Raw genomic sequence first — 24,071 nt, 5'->3', positions numbered from 1 at the left:
AAAATGGATATTGGCAACTGTCATGTCCATGTCTACCTTGAAAGTGATAAGAAAAAAACGATAGATTGTTAGGAGCAACTTTAGAACTGTGAACATTTGAGGCATTGATGGTCTCTTTTTGTCCATTTGTTGTTTACGCTGGATGAATGTTTTTTCCTCTCTCAGGGGAAGAGTACTACACCTCCATGCTGGAGGAAATGGAGATTGAGGGGCGGGATTTTGAGGCGGACTCATGGAGCATGGCGGTGGACTCGGGCTACCTGCAGACGCATCGCAAAGACATCATCAAGCGGCAGGACGTCATCTATGGTGAGAGCAGTGACATGCACTTGAACTTCTTTCCCTTTGTGGTGAAAAGGCCATGGGCTGGGCAACGAAAAAGTGGCAACTGGAGGGTGCTACTTCTTTCAGATGGCCACATTCGACTACTGTTGTGCCCTTGAGCAAGGTACCTAACCCCGACATAGCTCCAGGGGTGCAGCTGACCCTGTGCGTCCTCCCAAATTGTCATGTGTGTTATACGTGTTTCTGGCAGGTTATGAACAGAGCAAAATATGAATGTTTTTTTCGCCAGATGTTACATAATCGACTCTTTCTTTGCGTTTCTGTCTTCCTCAGAGTTGATCCAGACAGAGCTGCACCATGTGCGGACGCTGCGCATCATGGAGAGGGTGTTCCGCCAGGGCATGCTGGAGGAGGTGCAGCTTGAGCCGGGCGTGGTGCACGCCATCTTCCCCTGCCTCGACCGTCTCACCGCTATACATGCCCGCTTCCTGGCACAGCTGCTCACCCGGCGCAACCACAGCCTACAGCCTGGCAGCACCTACAACTTCACTATCCATCAGCTGGGAGATGTGCTACTGGAACAGGTAGAAAGACATGGGAATTATACCCACTGCCTTATGTAACTGACTTGCCTAGTTAAATAAAGGTTAAGAATAATTACAAAATAAAATATGTGATCTATACATTTACCATCCTAGTGGATCATTCATTCTTTTCAAAACCTATCTGGCCTTTATTGTCATACGTAATCTTAACTACACTGTACAAACAGAGGAGTATGGTCCTCCCCTGGTTCCTCTCGAGGTTTCTTCCTTCTAGGGAGTTTATCTTAGCCACTCTGCTTTTGATTGGTCTTTGGGGTCTAGGCCAGGGTACTTTAAGTAGATTTGATTTGATTGATTGATTGACGGATTGTTTCTCTCAGTTCTCGGGCCAGTGTGCTGACGAGATGAGGAAGACCTACGCTGAGTTCTGCAGCCGCCACCTGAAGGCTGTCAAGCTGTACAAGGAGCTGCTGGCCAGAGACAAGCGGTTCCAGTACTTCATACGGGTAAGACCGAGGGAGAGAGAAAAACAAGAGATGTGACTTTGACATTTTTTTTACTTCTGAAACTTTTTTGGAATGTTTTGGCAATATTCACAGAATGTATTTCATGTCAATAAAAACATTGAATTGAGATGGGGATAGAGTGAACAACTGAGACCGAGGGAGAGCTTTTGTGTTTATGTAATTTTTTTGTCACCACTACTGAAGTCTTACTTGTGATGATCATGCTATTTGGTAGTTTCATATTCCTTAGCAGAGTGAGAGAGGGGGCACAGAGAAAGAACAATAGGCCAATGGAAATGTTCGTGTGCACGCACTTTTTCTATTGTAAATGGTATGTTTTATCTCCTATTTAGATTTAAAGCTCTTCAAGCTAGTTTTGAGGGTGTGTCATTCATATCAATTGATATCTCCATAATTCCGGTGGAAAAAAATGATTTGCTCTTGATTGCGTTACAAAACACAAATTTGTTGTTTTCCATCGATCTTTCTGTTTGCCGCCTTTCCTGTTTTTCCTCACCTCTTTTTGTCTTGTTCATATTCATGTCTTCCTTTCTCCTGCTGTTTCACTCTTTCCCTCTCACTCTCTCACTCTCTCTTTCACACTAACTCTATCTTTCCCTCTCACTCTCTCACTCTCTCTTTCACACTATCTTTCCATCTCACTCTCTCGCGCTCTCTTTCACACTAACTCTATCTTTCCCTCTCACTTTCTCTCCCTTCTGTCTCATCTTTAATCTCTCTTTCCCGCTCTCTATTCAGCGGGTGTGTCGGGGTCACCTGTTGCGTCGCCATGGCGTCCAGGAGTGCATCCTGTTGGTCACTCAGCGTATCACCAAGTACCCCGTACTCATCCAGCGTATCCTTGACAACACCAAGGGTGAGAACAAGACCCCGTGAATAAAGCAAATGGAACCAGGAACGAGGGTGATAAGTTATGCTCACATTAGAATTAAATATATTGTTGGGGGAAGCTAAATATAACGTGGGGTATTAAAAATATAGCCAAACTATGCCAGCTTTTTATATCATGAGACGAGGTTCCTCAGAACTAACTAAAAGCAGGGTTTAAAGGCAATGACTGAGCACGGTAAAAAAACAGCACTACTATTAATGTCTAACCCCCTTATAACCCTCTCTCTTTCTCGCTCCCTTAACCAGACAATGAAGAGGAGGCCTCCTGTCTGGCCCAGTCTCTGACTCAGATCAGGGAGCTACTCACCTCAGTGGACCAGCAGGTGCTTTCCTCCTCTATTAATCAATTTATAGTTTGATTTACTCAGGTTATTACTGAGATCAATTCTGACATGAACTAACACCTGTTAGTCAGATTAAAATAAAGGACGCCATTTTGACTTGCCACACTATCTATAAACCCGTCCTTTTACTATGTCCATGAGAAAGTGGCAATTACATTGTGCAGAAAATACATTGCACACTGACACTATTGTGAACCAGGTTTGTGTTCATTAGGGCAGGGGTTCCCCTTGGGGGGGGCCCTTCCAGGATTGGGGAACATCCTGCACCATGTCTATTTCTATGGGCACAAGCACTGTTCATGACACAAACTGTTCACACCCCTCATGTTGGTGGAGAGAATTTTGCAGGTTTAAAGCTTTTTTTCAGCAATTCTACACATTTTGTCATGGGGTGCACAGAAAAGTGTTAAGATTTCCCTTCACTGGAACTAAGGGGCCTAGCCCAAACCATGAAAAACAGCCCCAGACCATTATTCCTTCTCCACCAAACTTTACAGTTGACACTATGCTTTGGGGCAGGTAGCATTCTCCTGGCATCCACCATACCCAGATTCGTCCTTCGGACTGCCAGGTGGTGAAGTGTGATTAATCAATCCAGAGAACGTGTTTCCACTGCTTTACACCACTCCAGCCGAAACTTGGCATTGCACATGGTGATCTTAGGCTTGTGTGCGGCTGCTCGGCTATGGAAGCCCATTTCATGAAGCTCGCACAGAACAGTTCTTGTGCTGACGTTATTCAGAACTCGGCTGTCCCGTTCTGTGAGCTTGTGTGGCCTACCACTTCGCGGCTGAGCCGTTGTTGCTCCTAGATGTTTCCACTTCAAAATAACAGCACTTACAGTTGACCAGTACAGCTGTAGCAGGGCAGAAATTTGACAAACTGACATGCTGAAATAGCTGAATATACTAATTTGATGGGGTGGCCACATACTTTTCTGTATATATATAGTGTATATTATTACATTTTATGCCGACCCCTCGCACCCACCACAGTTTGGGAACCACTGCATTAGGGCATGTAAATGGATGATTCTCATTGGACAAGTCCAGGTAGTCCCTCCCTGTTTAAGTCCATTTGCTTCCATTCAGTGCCTAATGAACATGACCCTGCTGTCCAGGTGATGGAGCTTGAGCGGACCCAGAGGCTGCAGGAGATCCGGGCCAGGCTGGACCCTCGCGCCGAGGCCAAGGTGAGGGACGGTGGCCTGTTCAGAGGAGGAGAGTTGCTCCGCAGGAGACTCATCCATGAGGGAATGCTGCTCTGGAAAACCCCTGGGTCCAGGCTCAAAGGTGTGTGTCTGTGTGTGGTGAAGGGTCTGTATGTGTGGCTGAGGACAGGCTATTTGTAATGGCTTGAGTGGAATGGATGTATTAACAGTATCAAACACATGGAAACCAGCCTCCATTAGCTTAATTTGTCACAGAAGTTTGTAGGTGATGGAACTATCCCCAAAACATGTTGTTTAACCATGTTTTAAAGGAGGTTTCTATTTTGTGTGCGTGTGCATGCGTGTGTGTTTAGATGTGCAGGTCCTGCTGATGACAGACATCCTAGTGTTCCTACAGGAGAAAGACCAGAGGTTCATCTTCCCTTGTCTAGTAAGTACAAACACACACACACACGCACATACACACACACACACACACACGCGCGCGCTTACACTCTCTCTCTCTCTCACTCACACAATGACAAACAAAAACACTTGTGTGTGTGTGTATATAGAGACTTGTTTTGTCACAATTTAATATACCGTATGGGGACGTCAGGGAATATAGCAGCTCTCCTTCTTTCTCTCCTCTCTCCCTCTTTGCAGGACAAGTCTCCGGTCCTCTCCCTGCAGAACCTCATGATTAGGGAGATAGCCAATCAGGAGCGAGGGCTCTTCCTCATCAGTGACTCCTCTCCTCCGGAGATGTATGAGGTCCATGCTGCCTCGAAAGATGACAAGAACACCTGGATACGCCTCATACAACACACTGTCAGGAGGTACAGACAGACAGACAGACCAGTCATATACATACACACACCACTCATATATACACACACACCACTCATATATACACACACACCACTCATATACAGTGCCTTGCGAAAGTATTCGGCCCCCTTGAACTTTGCAACCTTTTGCCGCATTTCAGGCTTCAAACATAAAGATATAAAACTGTATTTTTTTGTGAAGAATCAACAACAAGTGGGACACAATCATGAAGTGGATCAACATTTATTGGATATTTCAAACTTTTTTAACAAATCAAAAACTGAAAAATTGGGCGTGCAAAATTATTCAGCCCCTTTACTTTCAGTGCAGCAAACTCTCTCCAGAAGTTCAGTGAGGATCTCTGAATGATCCAATGTTGACCTAAATGACTAATGATGATAAATACAATCCACCTGTGTGTAATCAAGTCTCCGTATAAATGCACCTGCACTGTGATAGTCTCAGAGGTCCGTTAAAAGCACAGAGAGCATCATGAAGAACAAGGAACACACCAGGTAGGTCCGAGATACTTGTGTGAAGAAGTTTAAAGCCGGATTTGGATACAAAAAGATTTCCCAAGCTTTAAACATCCCAAGGAGCACTGTGCAAGCGATAATATTGAAATGGAAGGAGTATCAGACCACTGCAAATCTACCAAGACCTGGCCGTCCCTCTAAACTTTCAGCTCATACAAGGAGAAGACTGATCAGAGATGCAGCCAAGAGGCCCATGATCACTCTGGATGAACTGCAGAGATCTACAGCTGAGGTGGGAGACTCTGTCCATAGGACAACAATCAGTCGTATATTGCACAAATCTGGCCTTTATGGAAGAGTGGCAAGAAGAAAGCCATTTCTTAAAGATATCCATAAAAAGTGGCGTTTAAAGTTTGCCACAAGCCACCTGGGAGACACACCAAACATGTGGAAGAAGGTGCTCTGGTCAGATGAAAGCAAAATTGAACTTTTTGGCAACAATGCAAAACGTTATGTTTGGCGTAAAAGCAACACAGCTCATCACACTGAACACACCATCCCCACTGTCAAACATGGTGGTGGCAGCATCATGGTTTGGGCCTGCTTCAGCAGGGACAGGGAAGATGGTTAAAATTGATGGGAAGATGGATGGAGCCAAATACAGGACCATTCTGGAAGAAAACCTGATGGAGTCTGCAAAAGACCTGAGACTGGGACGGAGATTTGTCTTCCAACAAGACAATGATCCAAAACATAAAGCAAAATCTACAATGGAATGGTTCAATAATAAACATATCCAGGTGTTAGAATGGCCAAGTCAAAGTCCAGACCTGAATCCAATCGAGAATCTGTGGAAAGAACTGAAAACTGCTGTTCACAAATGCTCTCCATCCAACCTCACTGAGCTCAAGATGTTTTGCAAGGAGGAATGGGAAAAAATGTCAGTCTCTCGATGTGCAAAACTGATAGAGACATACCCCAAGCGACTTACAGCTGTAATCGCAGCAAAAGGTGGCGCTACAAAGTATTAACTTAAGGGGGCTGAATAATTTTGCACGCCCAATTTTTCAGTTTTTGATTTGTTAAAAAAGTTTGAAATATCCAATAAATGTCGTTCCACTTCATGATTGTGTCCCACTTGTTGTTGATTCTTCACAAAAAAAATAGTTTTATATCTTTATGTTTGAAGCCTGAAATGTGGCAAAAGGTCGCAAAGTTCAAGGGGGCCGAATACTTTCGCAAGGCACTGTATACACACACACCACTCATATATACACACACACCACTCATATATACACACACACCACTCATATACTCATACACTCAAAATAAATTCTGTCTCTGCAGTTGTCCTTCCAGGGAAGAGTTCCCACTCATAGAGACTGAAGACAAGGCCCTTCTGAGACGACTGAAAGGTCAGCAATGAACACACACACACTCATACAGATCAATATGTAATGTAGAGATGGCAAGATTACGCGGACAGATACGGCAGCCCTATTACTAGATTTCCTATAACCAACAAGAACTTCTGGACCACAAATTTGACTTCCCAGACCTGAACCCTTTGTTTGGGTTACACAAAGCAGCTCCATTCATCCCGGGTGATTTACCAAAAAGATGCCGCCGAAGGAGAGCTAGGAGAGCTGTCGTTCTAGTCAGTAGAAGGACAAACCACCCTCTGCTTCCGAGTATATTACTTGCTAATATACCGTCTCTGGACAATAAGATAGACGAGCTCAGGGTGAGGATCTCCTTCCAGAAGGACACGAGATTGTAACATAATTTGTCTTACAGAGATATGGCTCTCCCCAGCTACACCTTCTCCGTCCACACAGTCTGTTTTGCTTCTCCGTATATCATGCGGACAGGAAGAAAGAACTCTCCGGGAAAAGCAAAGGTGGACGTGTATGTTTCATGATTAATAACTCATGGTGTGATTGTGGCTACGTATAAAAAATGTAAACCTTTTGTTCTCCCCATTTGGAAAACCTCTCCATCAAATGCCGATTTTGACGGTTTTTGTCATGGCCGTTTATATCCCCCCTCAAGCCGACACCACGGTGGCACTCAAGGAGCTATACAGGACTTTGAGCAAACTGGAAACCACATATCCTGAGGCCGCAGGAAAATAACCTCTCCCTCAATGTAAAAAAAACAAACAGAAGGAGCTGAATGTGGACTACAGGAGACCGAAGAGAGAGCACACCCACATCCACATCGACAGGGCCGCCATAGAGAGGGCCAAAAGCGTCAAATTCAGCATGGCCCCCCAAGACCCTCACAAACTTCTACAGATGCACCATTAAGAGCATTCTGTTGGGCTGCATCACCGCCTAGTACGGCAATTGCACCTACCTCAACCACATAGCTCTCCAGAGGGTGGTGCATTACAGGGGGCCCGCTGCCTGCCCTCCAGGACATTTACAGCACTCCATGTTGAAGGAAGTCCAAGAAGATCATCAAGGACCTCCGCCAACCGAGTCACGGTCTGTTCACCATCTTGCATACAGACAGTACATGGGCATCAAAGCCGGGTCCGAGAGACTGAAAAACGTCTATCTCCAGGCTATTTGACTGTTGAACAGCCATCACTAGCCATCTACCTGCCATACTTTGCCCTTCACCTTGAGACTTATGCACCATGTGTATAGTCATTGATCGCTGGTCACATCATATTCTGTTGTTTACTCACTGTGTACTCACCACATTAATATTCTGGATCATGTCTTGATTTTTGATTGTCTCGCAAATACAATACAAACATTCTACTGCACTGTTGGAGCTAGTAACTTAACCAATTTGCTGCACCTGCTATAAAGCCTGCAAATCTTTATACACGGCCAATAAACTTTGATGTGTTTATACCTACGTAAAATCTAAAGTGTTTGCACATAGGAACTCCATATTTCACTTCTTCTCTACACTATCCTCTCTCTTCCTTTCTACCTCCATCGTTCTCTTTATCAATCCCTTTGACCAAATCCATCCTTTCCTTTCAATCTCTCTCTCTCTCCTTTCCTCTTCGTTCCCCACCCCCCATCTTTCCCTCTACATGGGGCTTACAGTACAATGTGCAGTTCTCGCTCTGTGTGTAGGAGTATAAGTGCGAAGCCTGACTCCTACTCAGGCTCAGTGGAGGATCTCATCAAACTCAGTCTATACATCACAGGCTTTCTCTCTCTCATTTTCACTCTTGCTCTCTCTTGGTCACTCTCTCTCTCTGACTACAATCTTTCTTGCTCACTTGTACTCCTGCACTTCCCTCTCTCCCTTCTTCCCCTTCTCTCGCTATCTCTCACAATCTCTTATAGCTGACATCCAACTGAACAATGTGTGAATATGATTGCCCCCCACTTTTAAGTCGAGGTCTTGAGGAGCATCATGTCAGGTTTTCCTTCTCTCCTCTTTCCCTCTCTTTCTCCTTTTCCTTCCCTCTTTCTCTCTGCTCTTTCCCTCTTTCTCTCTACTCCATCTCTTTCCCCGCTCCGCCCCCATCCCTTCCATCTTCCTTTCTCTACCTTCATCTCTCCTTCCAGCGGACATCCAGCAGAAGGACCGGGAGGTGCTGGAGCTGCTCCAGGAGCGAGTCACCTTGTTCTCGGACCTGGCTGAGGTGACAGGGGGCCAGGAGATCATGCTGCCGGGGGGCCCCAACTCCCGGAACCTGTTCCGGGCTGACATGCCCCAGGTGCCTCTCGGCGAGAGACTGCTCACGGATGCCATCGCAGAGGGTGAGGGGTTGGTGGTGTGGGAGAAAGTGAAGAAGATAGGTAGGGTAATAGACAGAAGGATGGAGAGCAAGTTTCTCAGTTTCAAGAAAATCAGCACAAAAGCGTGATGGAATTATAATGAATTTAAGTGTTGCTATGGCAGCTGTCGAAAATAGTCAATTATTGTCAGCTCGTGCTTACATGGTGTGCTTCTTCATGCAATGGCATCAGTTGGAGCATATCCATGCCACAACGAAAGCTTGTGAGTGTATTGCTGATGTTTTTTTCTTGAGATATAAGATCTGTTCTCTCAGTGATTACATTTTCTGCTCATAATGGGCTCTTTGCATTGCCATCTCTTCCTTTCTCCTGTCTCACCGTTCCACTACAGTTTCATTTGGTGGGGCCGCGGGCACCTGTAAGGTGCGCACTGTTTTGGCTTTTTTGACATCTGAGGTGTAGTTTCAGACTGAGGCTCAGAATCCGAAAAGTAATCATCAGAGATGTCAATGGTTAATTTCTTCCCCACCATCTGAGTCGTTTTCATTTGGATTTTGTAGCAACGCTAATGCAGCACATGCATCCATTCGTCTTGGTCTTCTTGCCGTTATAAATTCTGCATACTCTCACTGTGTAGGCCAGAGTAGACTGATAAAACTGCGTGGATTTGGTGGACTGATATAGGGTAAGTGCCATTTTGAGATTATAACTAGAATATACTAATACAATAGAATGGCAAGCCCTGTTCTTCATTCACAATTGGTGATTACATAATTCTGCATCATTCTTCCCCTCTCATCAACTCATCCATTCTCCTCTTTATCCCCCATCATACTTTACTTCATTTATCTGTCGTTATTTGTGTGAAACGAGTTGAGGTTCAGTTTCGAGGCAATTATTGGGGTGATTATCAACTGGGCACGGCACCTTCATGTTGGGAGAAGGAGGGGAGCAGGCCCTACTGTCGGGAGAAGGAGTGGCATTGTGGGAAAACCATTCAAAAAATGACATTCCCCTTCTAAATCTGTTCATCACTCCAGTTCTGTTTGTGATATTAGATTCTAACATCCACAGTGTGTTATATAGACTTATTTAGGACAAGTCAAGGACGGCATGGGGCATGACTTTAAGAATAAATAAATTCATGAGCAGTTCAAATGACTGCTTTAACGGTTCTAGTGTTAACTGACTTCAACGATACTTCAAAGTTGCCATGTTCTCGGGTTGTACTTGGCAATCAACTGTTGCTATTACTTTCCTCATTATTCAACGGATGCATGTGCAATGTGTTGGCACAAAATAGCTGCCAGGTGGTGGCTCAGTTGCCAAACATACCATACATTTCAGATGACTGACTTCAAAGTTCCCTCCATAGAAGGCCATTGGTTGGCTTACATTACGGTTTTACTTCACTTGGAACTGTCAAACAGACATTAGAATTGTGTACTGTCTGTACAATTATAGATACGTTTAATTGTCCTCTGAGAAGGAACTTGTTTTTCAAAGCCTTGTACAGTGCCTTCAGAAGGTATTCATACCCCTTGACTTAGTCCACATTGTGTTGTTAAAGCCTGCATTTAAAATGGATTACATATGTTTTTATCACCCATCTATACACAATACAATTTTTTTTAAAAACAACATTTTATTGAAAATGAAAGAGAAATCTCATTTAACATAAGTATTAACACCCCTGAATCAATACTTTATAATACTAACCTAGGCAGCGATTACAGCTGTGAGTTTTTCTGGGTAAGTCTCGAAGAGCTTTCCACACCTGGATTGTGCAACCTGCACATGATTTTTTAATTTATTCTTCAAGCTCTGTCATTGCTAGACAACCAGTAGATTTAAGTCAAAACGGTATCTCAGCCATATCAGGAATATTCACTGTCTTTTTGGTAAGCATCTCCAATGTAGATTTGGTTTTGTGTTTTAGGTTGTTGTCTTTCCGAAAAGGTGAATTCATCTCCCAGTGTCTGGTGGAAAACAAGACTGAACCAGGTTTTCCTCTAGGAATTTTCCGTTGCTTAGCTCCATTTAGTTAATTTCTTTATCCTGAAAAACACCCCAGTCCTTAACGATTACAAGCATACCCATAACATGATACAGCCACCCACTCTGCGTGAAAATATGGAGAGTGGTACTCCATAATGTATTGGATTTGCCCCAAACATAACACTTTGTATTCAGCACAAAAAGTGAATTGCTTTGCCACCTTTTTTACAGTATTACTTTGATGCCTTGTTGAAAACAGGATGCACGGTTTTGGAATATATTTTATTCTGTACAGGCTTCCTTTTCACTCTGTCAATTAGGTTAGTATTGTGGAGTAACTACAATGTTGATACATCCTCAGTTTTCTTAGCCATAAGGGAAAGGGTATACCTAGTCAGTTGCACAACTGAATGCATTCAACGGAAATGTGTCTTCCACATGCCTTAATCAACGGGTGTCTTAATAGATGTCCACATCATCATGGGATTTGAATCAGCAGCCTTTCGGTTACTGGCCCAAAGCACTCATCTGCTAGGCTACCTGCTGCCCCTCTGTAACTGTTATAAAAATCAGCATTGGCCTCATTGGGAAATCCCTGTGCGGTTTCCTTCCTCTCTGGCAACTGACGTAGGAAGGACGGCCTGCATCTTTGTTGTGACTCACTGTATTGATACACCATCTAAAGTGTAATTAATAACTTCACCATGCTCAAATGGATATTCAATGTATGCCTTTTTTCTACCAATAGAAACCTTCTACCTTTGCAAGGCAAAGAAGGGCATCTTCCTGGTATTTGTGGTTGATTCTGTGTTTGAAATTCACTGCTCGACTGAGGGACTTTACAATTATCTGTATGTGTGGGGTACAGAGATGAGGTAGTCATTCAAAAATAATGTAAAACATAATTCCACTTTGACATTATTGGGTGTAGGCCATTGACAACAAATCTAAATGTAATCTATTTTAAATACAGGGGTGTGAATACTTTCTGAAGGCACTGTGGCTACATTTACACAAACAGCAAACCGTTAACTCATCATCACCCAAACATTGATTGACATGTACAGTTGTCCAGTTTCCACCCTACACACAGTAGTCCTCAGTGTGGGTATCATGTGTATGTTTATGAATTTGAAGTGGCTGTCAACCCCTAGGCTAATGTTTCTCTCATGGAATGTCATTCCTTGAGCACTATATCATAGAAGGTTTTATATGCATTTGAAATGTCATTGGGTGCTTATGATTCTTTATTTAGAGTGTGGCTTTAATAAGGTACATTTTGTTTTAGCTTGCCCGCCCATATGGAAAAGAATCATAAACATCTAATCTTGTATGGCAGAAGAAAGTAATTTGTACAAAAAAAATCTAAGTATCTGGTAAGATTTTGATATGTTTTGCCATATGTTAGTGGTTCTCAAACCTCTGCCCGGGGACCCCCAGCTTTTCCATGTATTTGATCTATTCCAGAGCTAGCACAGCAGATTCAACTCGTCGCTGATCATCAAGCCCTTGAATAGATGAATCAGGTGATCTAGTTTAGAGCTACAATAAAATTGGGAAATGTCTGAGCAACAACGATTATTATAAGAAAAGTGTATGTTCTCACCGTTATTGTTGGTTTCACATTGTTTTTATTAGACAATACATAAAAAATCATGATAATTACTATCAGAAATGTTTTATATTTTAATATACGAGTTTGCATGGTTAAAAAAGCAATAGGCTGGGCAGCACCTCCTACTGGACAGTTGATTTACCTACAGCTATCCCTTTGGTCCCCCATCCAGGGTTCTAACCAAGCCCTGCTTAGTTTTTATATTTGTCACTGGATACTACCAATGTGCTCTCAAGATAATCTTAACAGATACTTATTAGATTACTTATTAGATTTTTGTAAAAAATACTCTTCTTCTGCCATACAAGATTCTTGTTTACATTTTCATGATTCTTTTTGTATTAATCTTGTTTGTGTATTTGCTGCCATGTGTAATACTTTGTTAGATTCTTCCATATCTTGTCCGTGTGGGCGGCGATGTGACTTTAGGCCCAATGGAATGGTCTAAAATGTGAACTCGACCCACCCTGTCACAGGTGAGCTGAAATGAACGCACCATACATTTTGTTAAGGCACTGATGCTGTATTGTCTCCATTTGTGTCTCCCAGTGGATAGGCTGAGTGAGCTACTGCTGGGCTCCACCTTTGCAGTGCCTCTGCCCTGCAGTTTCAACGGTCACCCGAACCACACGGGAGCACTAGTGATCAGTGAGTTACTCCTCTATGCCATTAAATGACAAGGCTTATAGTAGTCTAGTCTCCATAGCACTGTGAGCGATGACCACTGATGACCGTTGTTTGTTTGTAGATGGCCAGGAGGTGGTTCTCAATGGAATGCACGGGTGCCCAGCAGCAAAGGTAAAGGTCTTAATAATAATGATTATATTATTATAATAATAATAATAACATGGTCATTTAGTGTGGTCTACCAGGCTTAGAACCAAGGTACCCATGCACCACAATAATGTTTTAGCTCGCTGAGCTAAAGCCAAGTCCTTAGCTCGGGAAGCTAACAGAATTCTTCAGGTCCCAGGCAAGATTACTCATTGTGAGCATGGTTCACATGGGGGAATCAAATCAAGGTGTAGACTAACAGGGAAATGCTTACTGACGGGCCCTTCCCAAAAATGCGGAGAGAAAAAAATATAAATAGTAGAAAAATAATAACACGAGGTATAAATACACAATGTGTAACAATGACTTGGCTATATACACGGGGTACCAGTACCAAGTCGATGTGCAGGGTTACGAGGTAATTGAGGTAGATATGTACATCTAGGTAGGGATAGTGACTAGGCGGCAGGATAGATAATAAACAGTAACAGCAGTGTATGTGATGATTCAAAAGTGGTCAATGCAGATAGTCTGGGAAGCTATTGGTTAACTAATTAAGTAACTATTTATGGCTTAGGGGTAGAAGCTGTTCAGGGTCCTGTTAGTTCCAGACTTGGTGCATTGGTAACGCTTGCCTTGCGGTAGCAGAGAACAGTCTATGACATGGGTGGCTGGAGTCTTTGAAAATGTTTTGGGCCTTGCTCTGACACCTTTTATAGATGTTCTGGATGGCAGGGAGCTCGGCCGTACTCACTACCCTCTGTAGCGCCTTGCGTTCGGGTGCCAATCAGTTGCCATACCAAGCAGTGAAGCATCCATGCCAAGTCTTTTCAGCCTCCTGAGGGGAAGAGGCATTGTCATGCCCTCTTCACTACTGTGTTGGTGTTTGTGTACCTTGATAATTCCTTAGTGATGTGGACCCCGAGGAACTTGAAGCTCTAGACCTGCTCCACTACAGCCCCGTCAATGGGGGTGGGAACGCCCCTCCGTTACCTGTAGTCCACGATCAGCTCCTTTTGTGTTGCTGACATTGAGGGAGAGGTTGTTGTCCTGGAACCACATTGTAAGGTCTCTGACCTCCCTATTGGCTGTTTAATCCCAGGGTCCTTAGCTTGGAGGGCACTATGGTGTTGAACGCTGAGCAGTAGTTAATGAACAGCATTCTCATGTAGGTGTTCCTTTTGTCCAGGTGGGGGAGGGCAATAGAGATTGCGTCATCTGTGGATCTGTTGGGGCAGTGTGTAAATCGAAGTGATGGTGTTGATGTGAGCCATGACCAACCTTTCAAAGCATTTCATGGCTACAGATGTGAGCAATAGTCATTTAGACAGGTTACATTGGCGTTCTTGGGCAGAGGGATAATAATGGTGGTCTGCTTGAAACATAAAAAAATGTAGTCCGAATTCTTGTTTGAATCTTTGCGATACCCAGTTCAATCATCATGAGCTGTTTGAATGAACATTTCTAAAGGCTTTCCCAAAAAACCTTCCCAATTAAATGTTGACTGCAAAGTAGGCCTACCTGGCAGAATGATATCATGATGAGGCATTTATTTTGCAAACTCTGCCATCACATGAATCCTATACTGTACATTGTATAGTACCAAAAAAAACACTAGCTAAACACAATGGTCCCTAGTTGTGAAATTTAATTAACGGAAAACTACACCCACCAAAAATTAATTTCAAATGTTTTATTGTTCCCAGACATCAAAGTGGTCTCGTGGTGTGGTTTAAGCATTTTATGTGGACTTAGAACATCAAATGTTAGTGGATTTTTGAGAATGAAAATCTGGGAAAACTCTGAAACCTGGAAAAATCTAACTGGGAAAACAGAATTTACCAGTGCCCTACAACTGTGACTGTCCAAAATTGCTAACAATTACTCTTTTTGAGATTGCGCACCAAACAATCAATGTAAATCTGATATTGTCAAGTTCAAATGTAATTTTGTGTAGGTCATTATTGGCTACTTGCTCAGGCCGCACATTAAATATAACATTTAAAAGATTTGTGCATCGTCCGCTTTCACATTGGCACCGGCCCGATGTGCCACAGGCAAATTTACCTGGATGTCAAGCCAAGGGCATGCTACTTTAAAAGGTGGCTAGTCATTATTAGCCTGGTTCTGTATGGAATACAGGTACATTATAGGACACGGGTCAGGTCATTATTGGTGTGACCAAATCATGTGCTGATGCCATCAACTGAAAAAGTTGGTAGCACTAGTGCCACCAGTGGAAAAAAACGAGTGCCTGAGTGAAAAGGTTTGGGAACCAGTGCATTAGGCTATTTACAATGGATAACAAAAATAGTTTCAGTCCAATTTCTGTTTGGTGCCTAATGAACATGCCTAATGCTTTATGTTTGAAGTTTCAAGTGAAGGCTTCTGTTATCTGAGTCTTCCGCTCTCTGAGTTATTATAGCTTGACAGCTCTGTTTCAAACAGTGCCGTGGAGTATCCATGGCAACGTCCATTTTTCCAATCACTATTCTTTTATGGAGCCTGTTTGACAACTCTCTTCTGAAATGTCATGACAATAATAGGAAAGTTTCACAATGAAGCCTACTGGTTTACTTAGACAAATATTCATTAACTGCAAAAGTTGAAAAGTACACTGAACAAAAATATCAACGCAACATGTAAAGTGTTGGTTTCATGAACTGAAATAAAATATCCCAGAAATGTTCCATATGCACAAAAAGTGTATTTCTCTCCAATATTGTGGACACATTTGTTTACATCCTTTTTAGTGATCATTTCTCCTTTGTCAAGATAATCCATCCACCTGACAGGTGTGGCATGTCAAGAAGCTGATTAAACAGCATGATCATTAAACAGGTGCATCTTGTGCTGGGACAATAAAAGGCCACCCTAAAATGTGCAGTTTTGTCACACAACACAATGCCACCGATGTCTCATGTTTTGAGGGAGCGTGCAATTGGCATGCTGACTGCAGGAATGTCCAGCAGAGCTCATTCCAGATAATTTAATGTTCTGAAACAAAGATGAAATTGTCCCAGTTATTCCATGGCTTGCATTCTCACCAGACATGTCCCCAATTGAGCATGTTTGGGATGTTCCGGATCGACGTGTACGAAAGCATGTTCCAGTTTCCGCCGAAATCCAGCGACTTCGCACAGCCATTGAAAAGGAGTGGGACAACATTCCATAGGCCACAATCAACAGCCAGATCAACTCTATGTGAAGGAGATGTGTCGCGCTGCATTAGACAAAAGGTGGTCACACCAGATACTGACTGTTTTTCTGAGCCGCAACCCTACTTATTTTTTAAAGTTATCTGTGACCAACAGATGCATATCTGTATTCCCAGTCATGTGAAATCCATAGATTAGGGCCTAATGAATATATTTTAATTGACTGATTTCCTTATATGAACTGTAACTTCGTGAAATCTTAAAATGTTGCGTTTATATTTTTGTTCAGTATAGTTTGTTAAACATTTTTCACCACCGAAGGAATTGAATTTCTCTTGTGATATGAAGCAATTCTATAATACAATCAATCAGTGAGTCATTTGCTTCATTTAATGGAATTTTGAATTTCAAAAGACAGAAACCAAGTGATATGAGGATCAAACAGATATTTTTGTTTAAAAGTATTTTAGTTTACTGTATTATGTTTGCATGAAACTCTTCTCAGTTTAGCTCTGTGGCATTAATTGGTGTTTCGTTTATTTAATTTATTCTTACACCAATTAATCTGATATTGCTTTCTGACATGTTGTGAATAAACAATAGTTTATTCACAACAATTGTCAAATATAGTGTTGATTTAAGTGTATAATATTTCAAATTTCCCAGGACTGGAATGGGAATCAGGCTGGAGATAGGCCCCCAACCGAGGTACAGTAGTAAATGTTCACTCAATCTCATAAGGAACTACTGTCACTTTATCCGTACATGGCTAACTAGCTAAGAGAACCCACTGAAATATTTGGCTGGAGATGGCGGGAGGTTGTGTTTGTTTTGTTTTGTGTGTGTGTGTGTGTGTGTGTGTGTGTGTGTATATCTAATATAGCCTATTATCATGAGTAATGGTGTTGGTATTTGCTCTTGATTGTGTTGAAATACTATTTCTTGTATTCACTGATGGTGTGTTTTTCAGGAAGTGTATCAGAGGCTGGTCAACCTTAGTGCCCACCTTCATGCCCTCCAGGTCAGTGGATGCATCTCTTTGTACCAGACCTGAGTCAAATACAATTGTCAAATATTCTTTATTTAGCTGAGTTTGCATTTTCTGGACTATTTCATTTGTTTTAATGTGCCGAGAAGCTCAAGTATTTCAGCGTATTTTGCATAATATTTGACCCAGGTCTCTCATATATTTACTGTGGAGGTTACAGTAGGACGTACCAACTGATGTAGAATTTAGTTAGTTACAGTAGACCTGCTTAGGTTTCTGCTTGTTTTAATCTGCTTGAATAGTAATGTTATATTTTCCTTCCATTATCTCACAGTTAACAAAATAAATGTATTTTCTATTGTGGCATCTATAAATGTATCCAGATTCTTTTTTAAATAAGTTTTATATAGGATTAGCCATGTCTAGAATACAGTATATTCATATAAAGTGGATGAAATGGTATGTAAACATTATTAAAGTGACCAGTAGTCTCTAAGGTGCAGGGTAGAGTACCGGGTGGTAGCCGGCTAGAACAGTGACTAAGTTCAGGGCGGAGGCCGTCTAGTGGTGACTGTTTAACAGTCTGATTGCCTGGAGATAGAAGCTGTTTCTCAAACCCTCAAACTCTCCTCATATCTCCCTTCATTCCCTTCTATCTTACACTCGTTCTCCTCTCCCAGGGCACTGTGATCAAGCAGGACTCCATCCTGGAGCTCTGCCTGCGCTCTGATGGCCCGCCAGTTGATGCCCCGACCACGCCCACAGGACGGGTGTGGCGCTCCCTGTCACGTGACGCAGGCATGGCCGAGGCCAGCACGGGGGCGGCCATTGGGGAGCTGGCCCTGCTCCAGAGGCAACACAGCCTCCTGCAGGAGGAGCTGGGTAGGCTGCGGGGGGCCGATGGCCGCCTGAGGGATAGCGAAAAAGCCCGAGCCCAGCTGGAGAGGCAGGTCCGCGACATGAAGGTCCACAGTACCACCGTGTTTGACAGTGTGGGACCTGCAGGCTCAGAGCAGGTAGACCTACTCACTGGCACTGTGGGTAGTTGCACTTAGCTTAACTATAGGGGGATGCACTGATTCTTAGCCCGCTCATTGTTGTAGATGAGAATCTGAAAGATGGGAATATGCTCTCACTCAACTGAGTTGAGTTAATATAGGTTATACATTAGCCAAATATAGAAATGAATTGTCCGTAGGTGTTACAATCTGATTTGGTTTGTCGTTCCACTTAACACTTGTCATCTTGCCTAGGCTCCACCCCTTCGTAAAGCAAGTGAAACCAACGCGGACACCAAATTGGCCAGCCAAGAGTCAATCGAGCATTTGGAGGGGCATCAGGATGGCAGTGATGTGGAGGTGACATCAGATGAGGAGGAGGAGGAGGAGAAGGAGGCCAAAGCGTCACCACGCTCCGAGAGTCCCCGAGGTGTGTAAATCTTACGTTTGGCATGTCTCTTGATGGAATAAGATGAGTTTTGGGCAACCCTTCCCCCTCTTGTTCCATGCTGGCTGAAAACCTAGCTAGCCAGTTACTAGCTAACACCAGACACCGATGAATGCGGAAACCTATAAGTATCTTTGCCTTTGATGAATAGGAGAAACCTCTAATTTGCTGACACACTGCAGTAACATTTTGGCACCAGGGGCCGGTTGCACCAGCCTTTGTAAAAAAAAAAAAAAAAATGTTTAAAGTTGGTCATAAATACTAGATTGGGCCTAGCTATGTCCGACGTTGTGATCAGAATTTACACATGTTGCACTAACCAAAAATAAGACTCGGCGTAGCTAAATCCGACGTAAGCAGTGCTCATTCATAAGATTAGAAGATTCAAAGTGACTGTTGCTAGGCAGCGGTCATTGCTTACCTACAATCAGTTTACAAAAGTAAATAATGGGATAGCTACCATATTTGGCGCAAATGGAAGCCCATAAAATAAAATACAACTTTTCAGAGACTGAAATAAGACTTAGAGCTGTATAACAAACATGTATAGAAATTCTAACAGTTAAATTGAATAGCACTGCTACAAACAGGGGAAAAGACCTAAACCTGGAAGTAGTACATGAGTAGACTGCTTGGCTGCAGGTCAGTGGAAGAGGTGTGCAAGAAATGGAAAGATTCATGACATTCACACCCCTTAATTTTTTTTCTATATTCTGTAACAACCTGAATTTAAAATGGATTCAATTGAGATGTTTTGTTACTGGCCTACACACAATACCCCATAATGTCAAAGTGAATTTGTTAATTAAAAATTAAAAGCTGCTATGTCTTGAGTCAATAATTATTCAACCCCTTTGTTATGGCAAGCCTAAATAATTTCAGAAGTAAAAATGTGCTGAATAAGTCACATTAAGGACTCATCTCTGTACCTCACACATACAAATATTTGTAAGGTCCCCCAGTTGAGCAGTGAATTTCAAACACAGAGTCAACCACAAAGACCAGGGATGTTTTCCAATGCCTCACAAAGAAGGGCACCTATTGGTAGTTGGGTAAAAATGTAATAAAAAGCCGACATTGAATATTCCTTTGAGCATGGTGAAGTTATTACACTTTGAACGGTGTAGCAATACACCCAGTCATATTTATGTAAAATCAATATTTCTGTATTTCATTTGCAATACAAAAATGTCTAAAACATGTTTTCAATTTGTCATTATGGTGTATTGTTTTTTTTAATCATCCATTTTGAATTCAGGCTGTAACACAACAAAATGTGGAATAAGTCCAGGTGTATGAATACTTTCTGAACCCACTGTTAATGTGAAATGGTAAAAAGGGGCGTGGCTTCATAGTGCATTTAAGATGGGTCTAAAACCGTCAGTCATATTTACTTGAGCCATATTTAATTTAACATAAAATATGTTCGGGAAATGGGCTATATATCATAAGTCTGTTATAGCAAATACAAATAACAAATACTTAAAAATATATATATATAGAGATATTGTACATTTCATTCAACCATACATTTTCTTTGGACGGGCCAGGAGGTATTCTATGGTAGGGCGGGCCAGGCTCCCTAAGGCCTGCCTTCAACGCCGGCCCTGCTGTAGATGCTTTAGTGTTGTTCATGTCAGGGCTTTCAGAACAGAGTCATTCTGTTCTAACAGCAAAAAGCAGCAATATACAAAATATAAAGAAATGTAACATTCCCTAGAGGGGATATCCCCACTGCAGTATCATTATACAGAGATGTGCTTTAGCAGAGATGAGCTCACCTCTGTCCCCTCAATAATGCTAATGCAAGCCCACACACAGTTTTATATAACACATCGATTTTGTGATGAGGCACAAACTCTCTTTCTGACACACACACACACACACACACACAAACACACCATCGCTGCCCTTCTCACATCATGTTCTCTCTATGTGCGCGTGCGAACACCTCACATCCCGCTGCTTCTGTCAGTGTTAGGTGTGTGGGTGGAGATGTCTTTCCAGACCTAGTACTCAGCTCACTTATTCTACTCCCTGATGAGAAATTACAGTGCTGGTGTCTCTACTCTCCACAATTTAATATATATATATATATATATATATATATATATATATATATATATATATATATATATGTATATATATATATATATATATATATATGTATAGCTGAAATTAAGAGAGAGGCTAGCATCCAAGATGACTAATGCTAAAAGCACATTAACGTATTTGCCAGAAAAGGAACGCACTACACCAATGATCTGCAGACCAACGAAACAAAAGCGAGTACAGTACCATTCAAGTTTGTATGAAAATAACCTGTTTGCCACTATTCTAAAGAGTCTGTGATTAACAACTATCTATGGCATTTATAATAAAGGCCATGTGTTTTTTTGCAACTTTGATGTACATTTTTAATTGGCTAATTGTCTCTTTACTCAGATCTTCAGGACATTCCAGAGGAGAGCGAAGCCACAGCAGAACTACCACGAGAGCCTGACGTGTCACATTGCTAATGACCCTCCAGAAACAAAGACTGGACCCCACCTCCCCTACTCTCAAAAATAGGCCGAAGAGAACAGGAGAACTGAACTTGAAATAGTCTTCCTCTTTTTACACTAAAAAGGAAGTATCATATTAATTTTCAAATATAGATCTATATATTTGTTCTGTGGCTTTTGCTTTACAGTACACGACCAGTGGCAATATGTGACTTTACGTTATACATCTTTCGTATTTCTTGCTTGGGATTATTTGGATATGTACTGCTCCGTTTTGGAATCGATGCTGGACCAATGAGGGCCTATTAGAGTGGCGTGAATAACAGGAAGGGAGTTATGCAATGGTGATATTCCAAAGAAGAATATGCAAGAAATGGACAGCAAATATAAAAGCAGGGAATGGATAACCAAATATGATGGGTTTTTGTCTATTTAGGTGAATGGAATACTAAATTAATGACATTGGTTGGATAGCTGCTATTGTGCATTCGGATGTTGGATGCGGACGTATGTAGGTGGCTGTTTGTGCCGGGACACACACAGAAACACAAATATGACACACAGACACAAACATGCACAAACACACACACAGTCATACGCGCTCACACACACACTTGAGTCCTTTACATTTCCATAATTAGGGTGATCTAATTCTCAACGCTGTTTATGATGCTAATGATTTGTTTATTTATTCTTCCGTCCTTCATTATTTAAGCAGGTAAGTTAAGACCTCAAGCATTAGTGACTGTATAAGAAGTAGAGGTAGCACTGTATTTTACTCTAATTCTCATGTTTTTATTTAGAAACCTTGGGGATTCTTCGTCTCAAATATAGGAAAGTGACAATTGTTAACAATTCATTTCAAGTAGTTACCAGAATGAATTTTGTAGTTACTAAGTAAATACCTGGCAATAAGGGAGAATGAAATAAAGTTTTATCTAAATGGACAAAAGAATGCATCACTACAGGTGCATCTACATATAAGCAGTGTAGTTTAAAAGTTGAACTCCAGTGGACTTGGTCGACTATATAAAAAAATTAAAAAGCTGTCAATATTGCTTTGGTTTTCATCTTTACAAAGAAAAGGCCGATATGTTGGAAAATGGAACAAGGACAATGCGCCATGTCATCCATTTTGAGATGCCTTGAGGGATAGGGGAATTCAACTTTTTTGCCAACATGGAAATATAAAATGGAGTCTTCTCTGTTAAGGACTAAACAAGTGACTTTGGAGACTATTTTTGAGCAACGGCCAGCCGAGCAACCATTATATTTGCCTTTACATTGTTTTGAAACTAAAATGCTTTAATTGACACTTTCTTGTTGTAATTTCTTGTCATCTGTTAATTTGACTATTGTACCATATGTTGCTGGCTTGCAGAGTGTGTATAAATTTGGCTGAAAATGACAAAGGCAATGATTTTGTGTATGTCTTTGATGAGGAAACTACTGTATTCAATTGCGGTTTACAGAAAGCCATACTAAAGATATGAATGTCAAATCCAAAAGTTTTGCCTCCAGTTGTTTTAATATTAAAGTTATAGTGTCAATAGGCATAGTTGTGCATCGATGACATATCCACTTGTTTTTGACAAGTTCTTACTATACCCTGTGCTGGTGTAAAGGTCATATCTTCCTGATTTGTGCTCCACATCACTTGGGCCCTCTGTCAAAACAACAGATGGTGTAGTAATGAAGACTTATTTCCACAATTGATCATACCCCTGACACAAACTGTTAAGGTAAGTGTGTTGGCATTATGCCTATCCTAATTGGAAGTATGCCTAGGTGAAGGTTTGTGACAGTTGTCATGACTGTTTGACATCTGTATGTCAGTGTTAGGTAGTCCTTGTGATGAAAAGGTCCAAAGAAGTGTTATCGACAGTTGCTCTTACCTGAAGCATTACCACTGCATGCTGGTAATCAAATCTATCTCAGCTTTAAAGTGGCACATTGTACAGACCAATCAAAATCATGGATACCAAAGCTCATCATATCAGACTTTGACGATCCCCTTAGTATGTCAATCCAATTCGGTGGTAAAAAAGCAGCTGTCTTTTGGGAGGGACTGAGCTCAAGTATCCCACTGTCTCACACTCTGTAGGCTGACACCGCTTCCCCAAATACTTCCCCCTAAACCCCTCACGATGGCTTAATGCCTTTACCGAAACATCAGGTCAAACCGATCAAACCCCAAAACACTTACTACTCCTTCTCCATCTCTTTTCCCTTTTAACCTTTTTAACTTCCTCTATACAATTTTGTATTCATTTCCTCTCCCATCTGTCACCATCTCTGACCCTCTTACTCTCGTTTTCTCTTACAGTTGTCTCATCTCCATGAGAAGTTGTTTCTGGACAGGTTCTATCTCCTCTCTTCGGCATCTCTTAATTTCTCTTTCTCCCTCCCTTTTCCTCCCTTTCACAGTCTAAACCTGGACACAATGTTGACCATGTGACATGTATTCTCTCTGTTCTCCCATCGCTAACCCTCTCACTCTTGTCCACTACTTCTCTCTTTCTCTCTAGCTATATACAGTGCCTTGCGAAAGTATTCGGCCCCCTTGAACTTTGCGACCTTTTGCCACATTTCAGGCTTCAAACATAAAGATATAAAACTGTATTTTTTTGTGAAGAATCAACAACAAGTGGGACACAATCATGAAGTGGAACGACATTTATGGGATATTTCAAACTTTTTTAACAAATCAATAACTGAAAAATTGGGCGTGCAAAATTATTCAGCCCCTTTACTTTCAGTGCAGCAAACTCTCTCCAGAAGTTCAGTGAGGATCTCTGAATGATCCAATGTTGACCTAAATGACTA

The 24,071-nt window shown here is 41.9% G+C and overlaps 1 protein-coding gene across 18 annotated transcripts in view; it reads left to right on the top strand.

Annotated features, from left to right (window-relative positions):
• LOC110488222 (rho guanine nucleotide exchange factor 2) overlaps window positions 1-22,753 on the top strand; it is a 67,637-nt gene extending 44,884 nt beyond the window's left edge. For 6 of the 18 annotated variants that reach the window (XR_016493596.1, XR_016493595.1, XR_016493602.1 and 3 more), the window contains 17 exons: window positions 166-309; window positions 619-869; window positions 1,211-1,336; window positions 2,096-2,213; window positions 2,495-2,571; window positions 3,713-3,884; window positions 4,117-4,193; window positions 4,409-4,581; window positions 6,397-6,464; window positions 8,118-8,783; window positions 12,925-13,023; window positions 13,124-13,173; window positions 16,974-17,015; window positions 17,278-17,328; window positions 17,976-18,311; window positions 18,549-18,723; window positions 21,187-22,753. Coding sequence is in view for 10 of the 18 variants with exons in the window: in XM_090227962.1 (XP_090084088.1) it covers window positions 166-309; window positions 619-869; window positions 1,211-1,336; window positions 2,096-2,213; window positions 2,495-2,571; window positions 3,713-3,884; window positions 4,117-4,193; window positions 4,409-4,581; window positions 6,397-6,464; window positions 8,589-8,783; window positions 12,925-13,023; window positions 13,124-13,173; window positions 16,974-17,015; window positions 17,278-17,328; window positions 17,976-18,311; window positions 18,549-18,723; window positions 21,187-21,256; window positions 21,292-21,346 (2,279 nt within the window). In the remaining 8 variants the exon portion in view is untranslated. Of the gene's footprint in view, window positions 1-165; window positions 310-618; window positions 870-1,210; window positions 1,337-2,095; window positions 2,214-2,494; window positions 2,572-3,712; window positions 3,885-4,116; window positions 4,194-4,408; window positions 4,582-6,396; window positions 6,465-8,117; window positions 8,784-12,924; window positions 13,024-13,123; window positions 13,174-16,199; window positions 16,634-16,973; window positions 17,016-17,277; window positions 17,329-17,975; window positions 18,312-18,548; window positions 18,724-21,186 lie in introns of those variants that run through there. The other 12 variants (XM_036971836.2, XM_036971835.2, XM_090227959.1 and 9 more) reach the window with 5 other exon arrangements.
• The last annotated feature ends 1,318 nt before the right edge of the window (window positions 22,754-24,071 follow it).

The sequence above is a fragment of the Oncorhynchus mykiss genome, chromosome 30, assembly GCF_057628025.1.
Source record: "Oncorhynchus mykiss isolate SJ-2025 chromosome 30, ASM5762802v1, whole genome shotgun sequence".
NCBI classification, from domain to species: Eukaryota; Metazoa; Chordata; class Actinopteri; order Salmoniformes; family Salmonidae; genus Oncorhynchus; species Oncorhynchus mykiss.
Note: the sequence above shows the minus strand (reverse complement) of the source record. Positions and strands in the feature narration are given on the sequence as shown.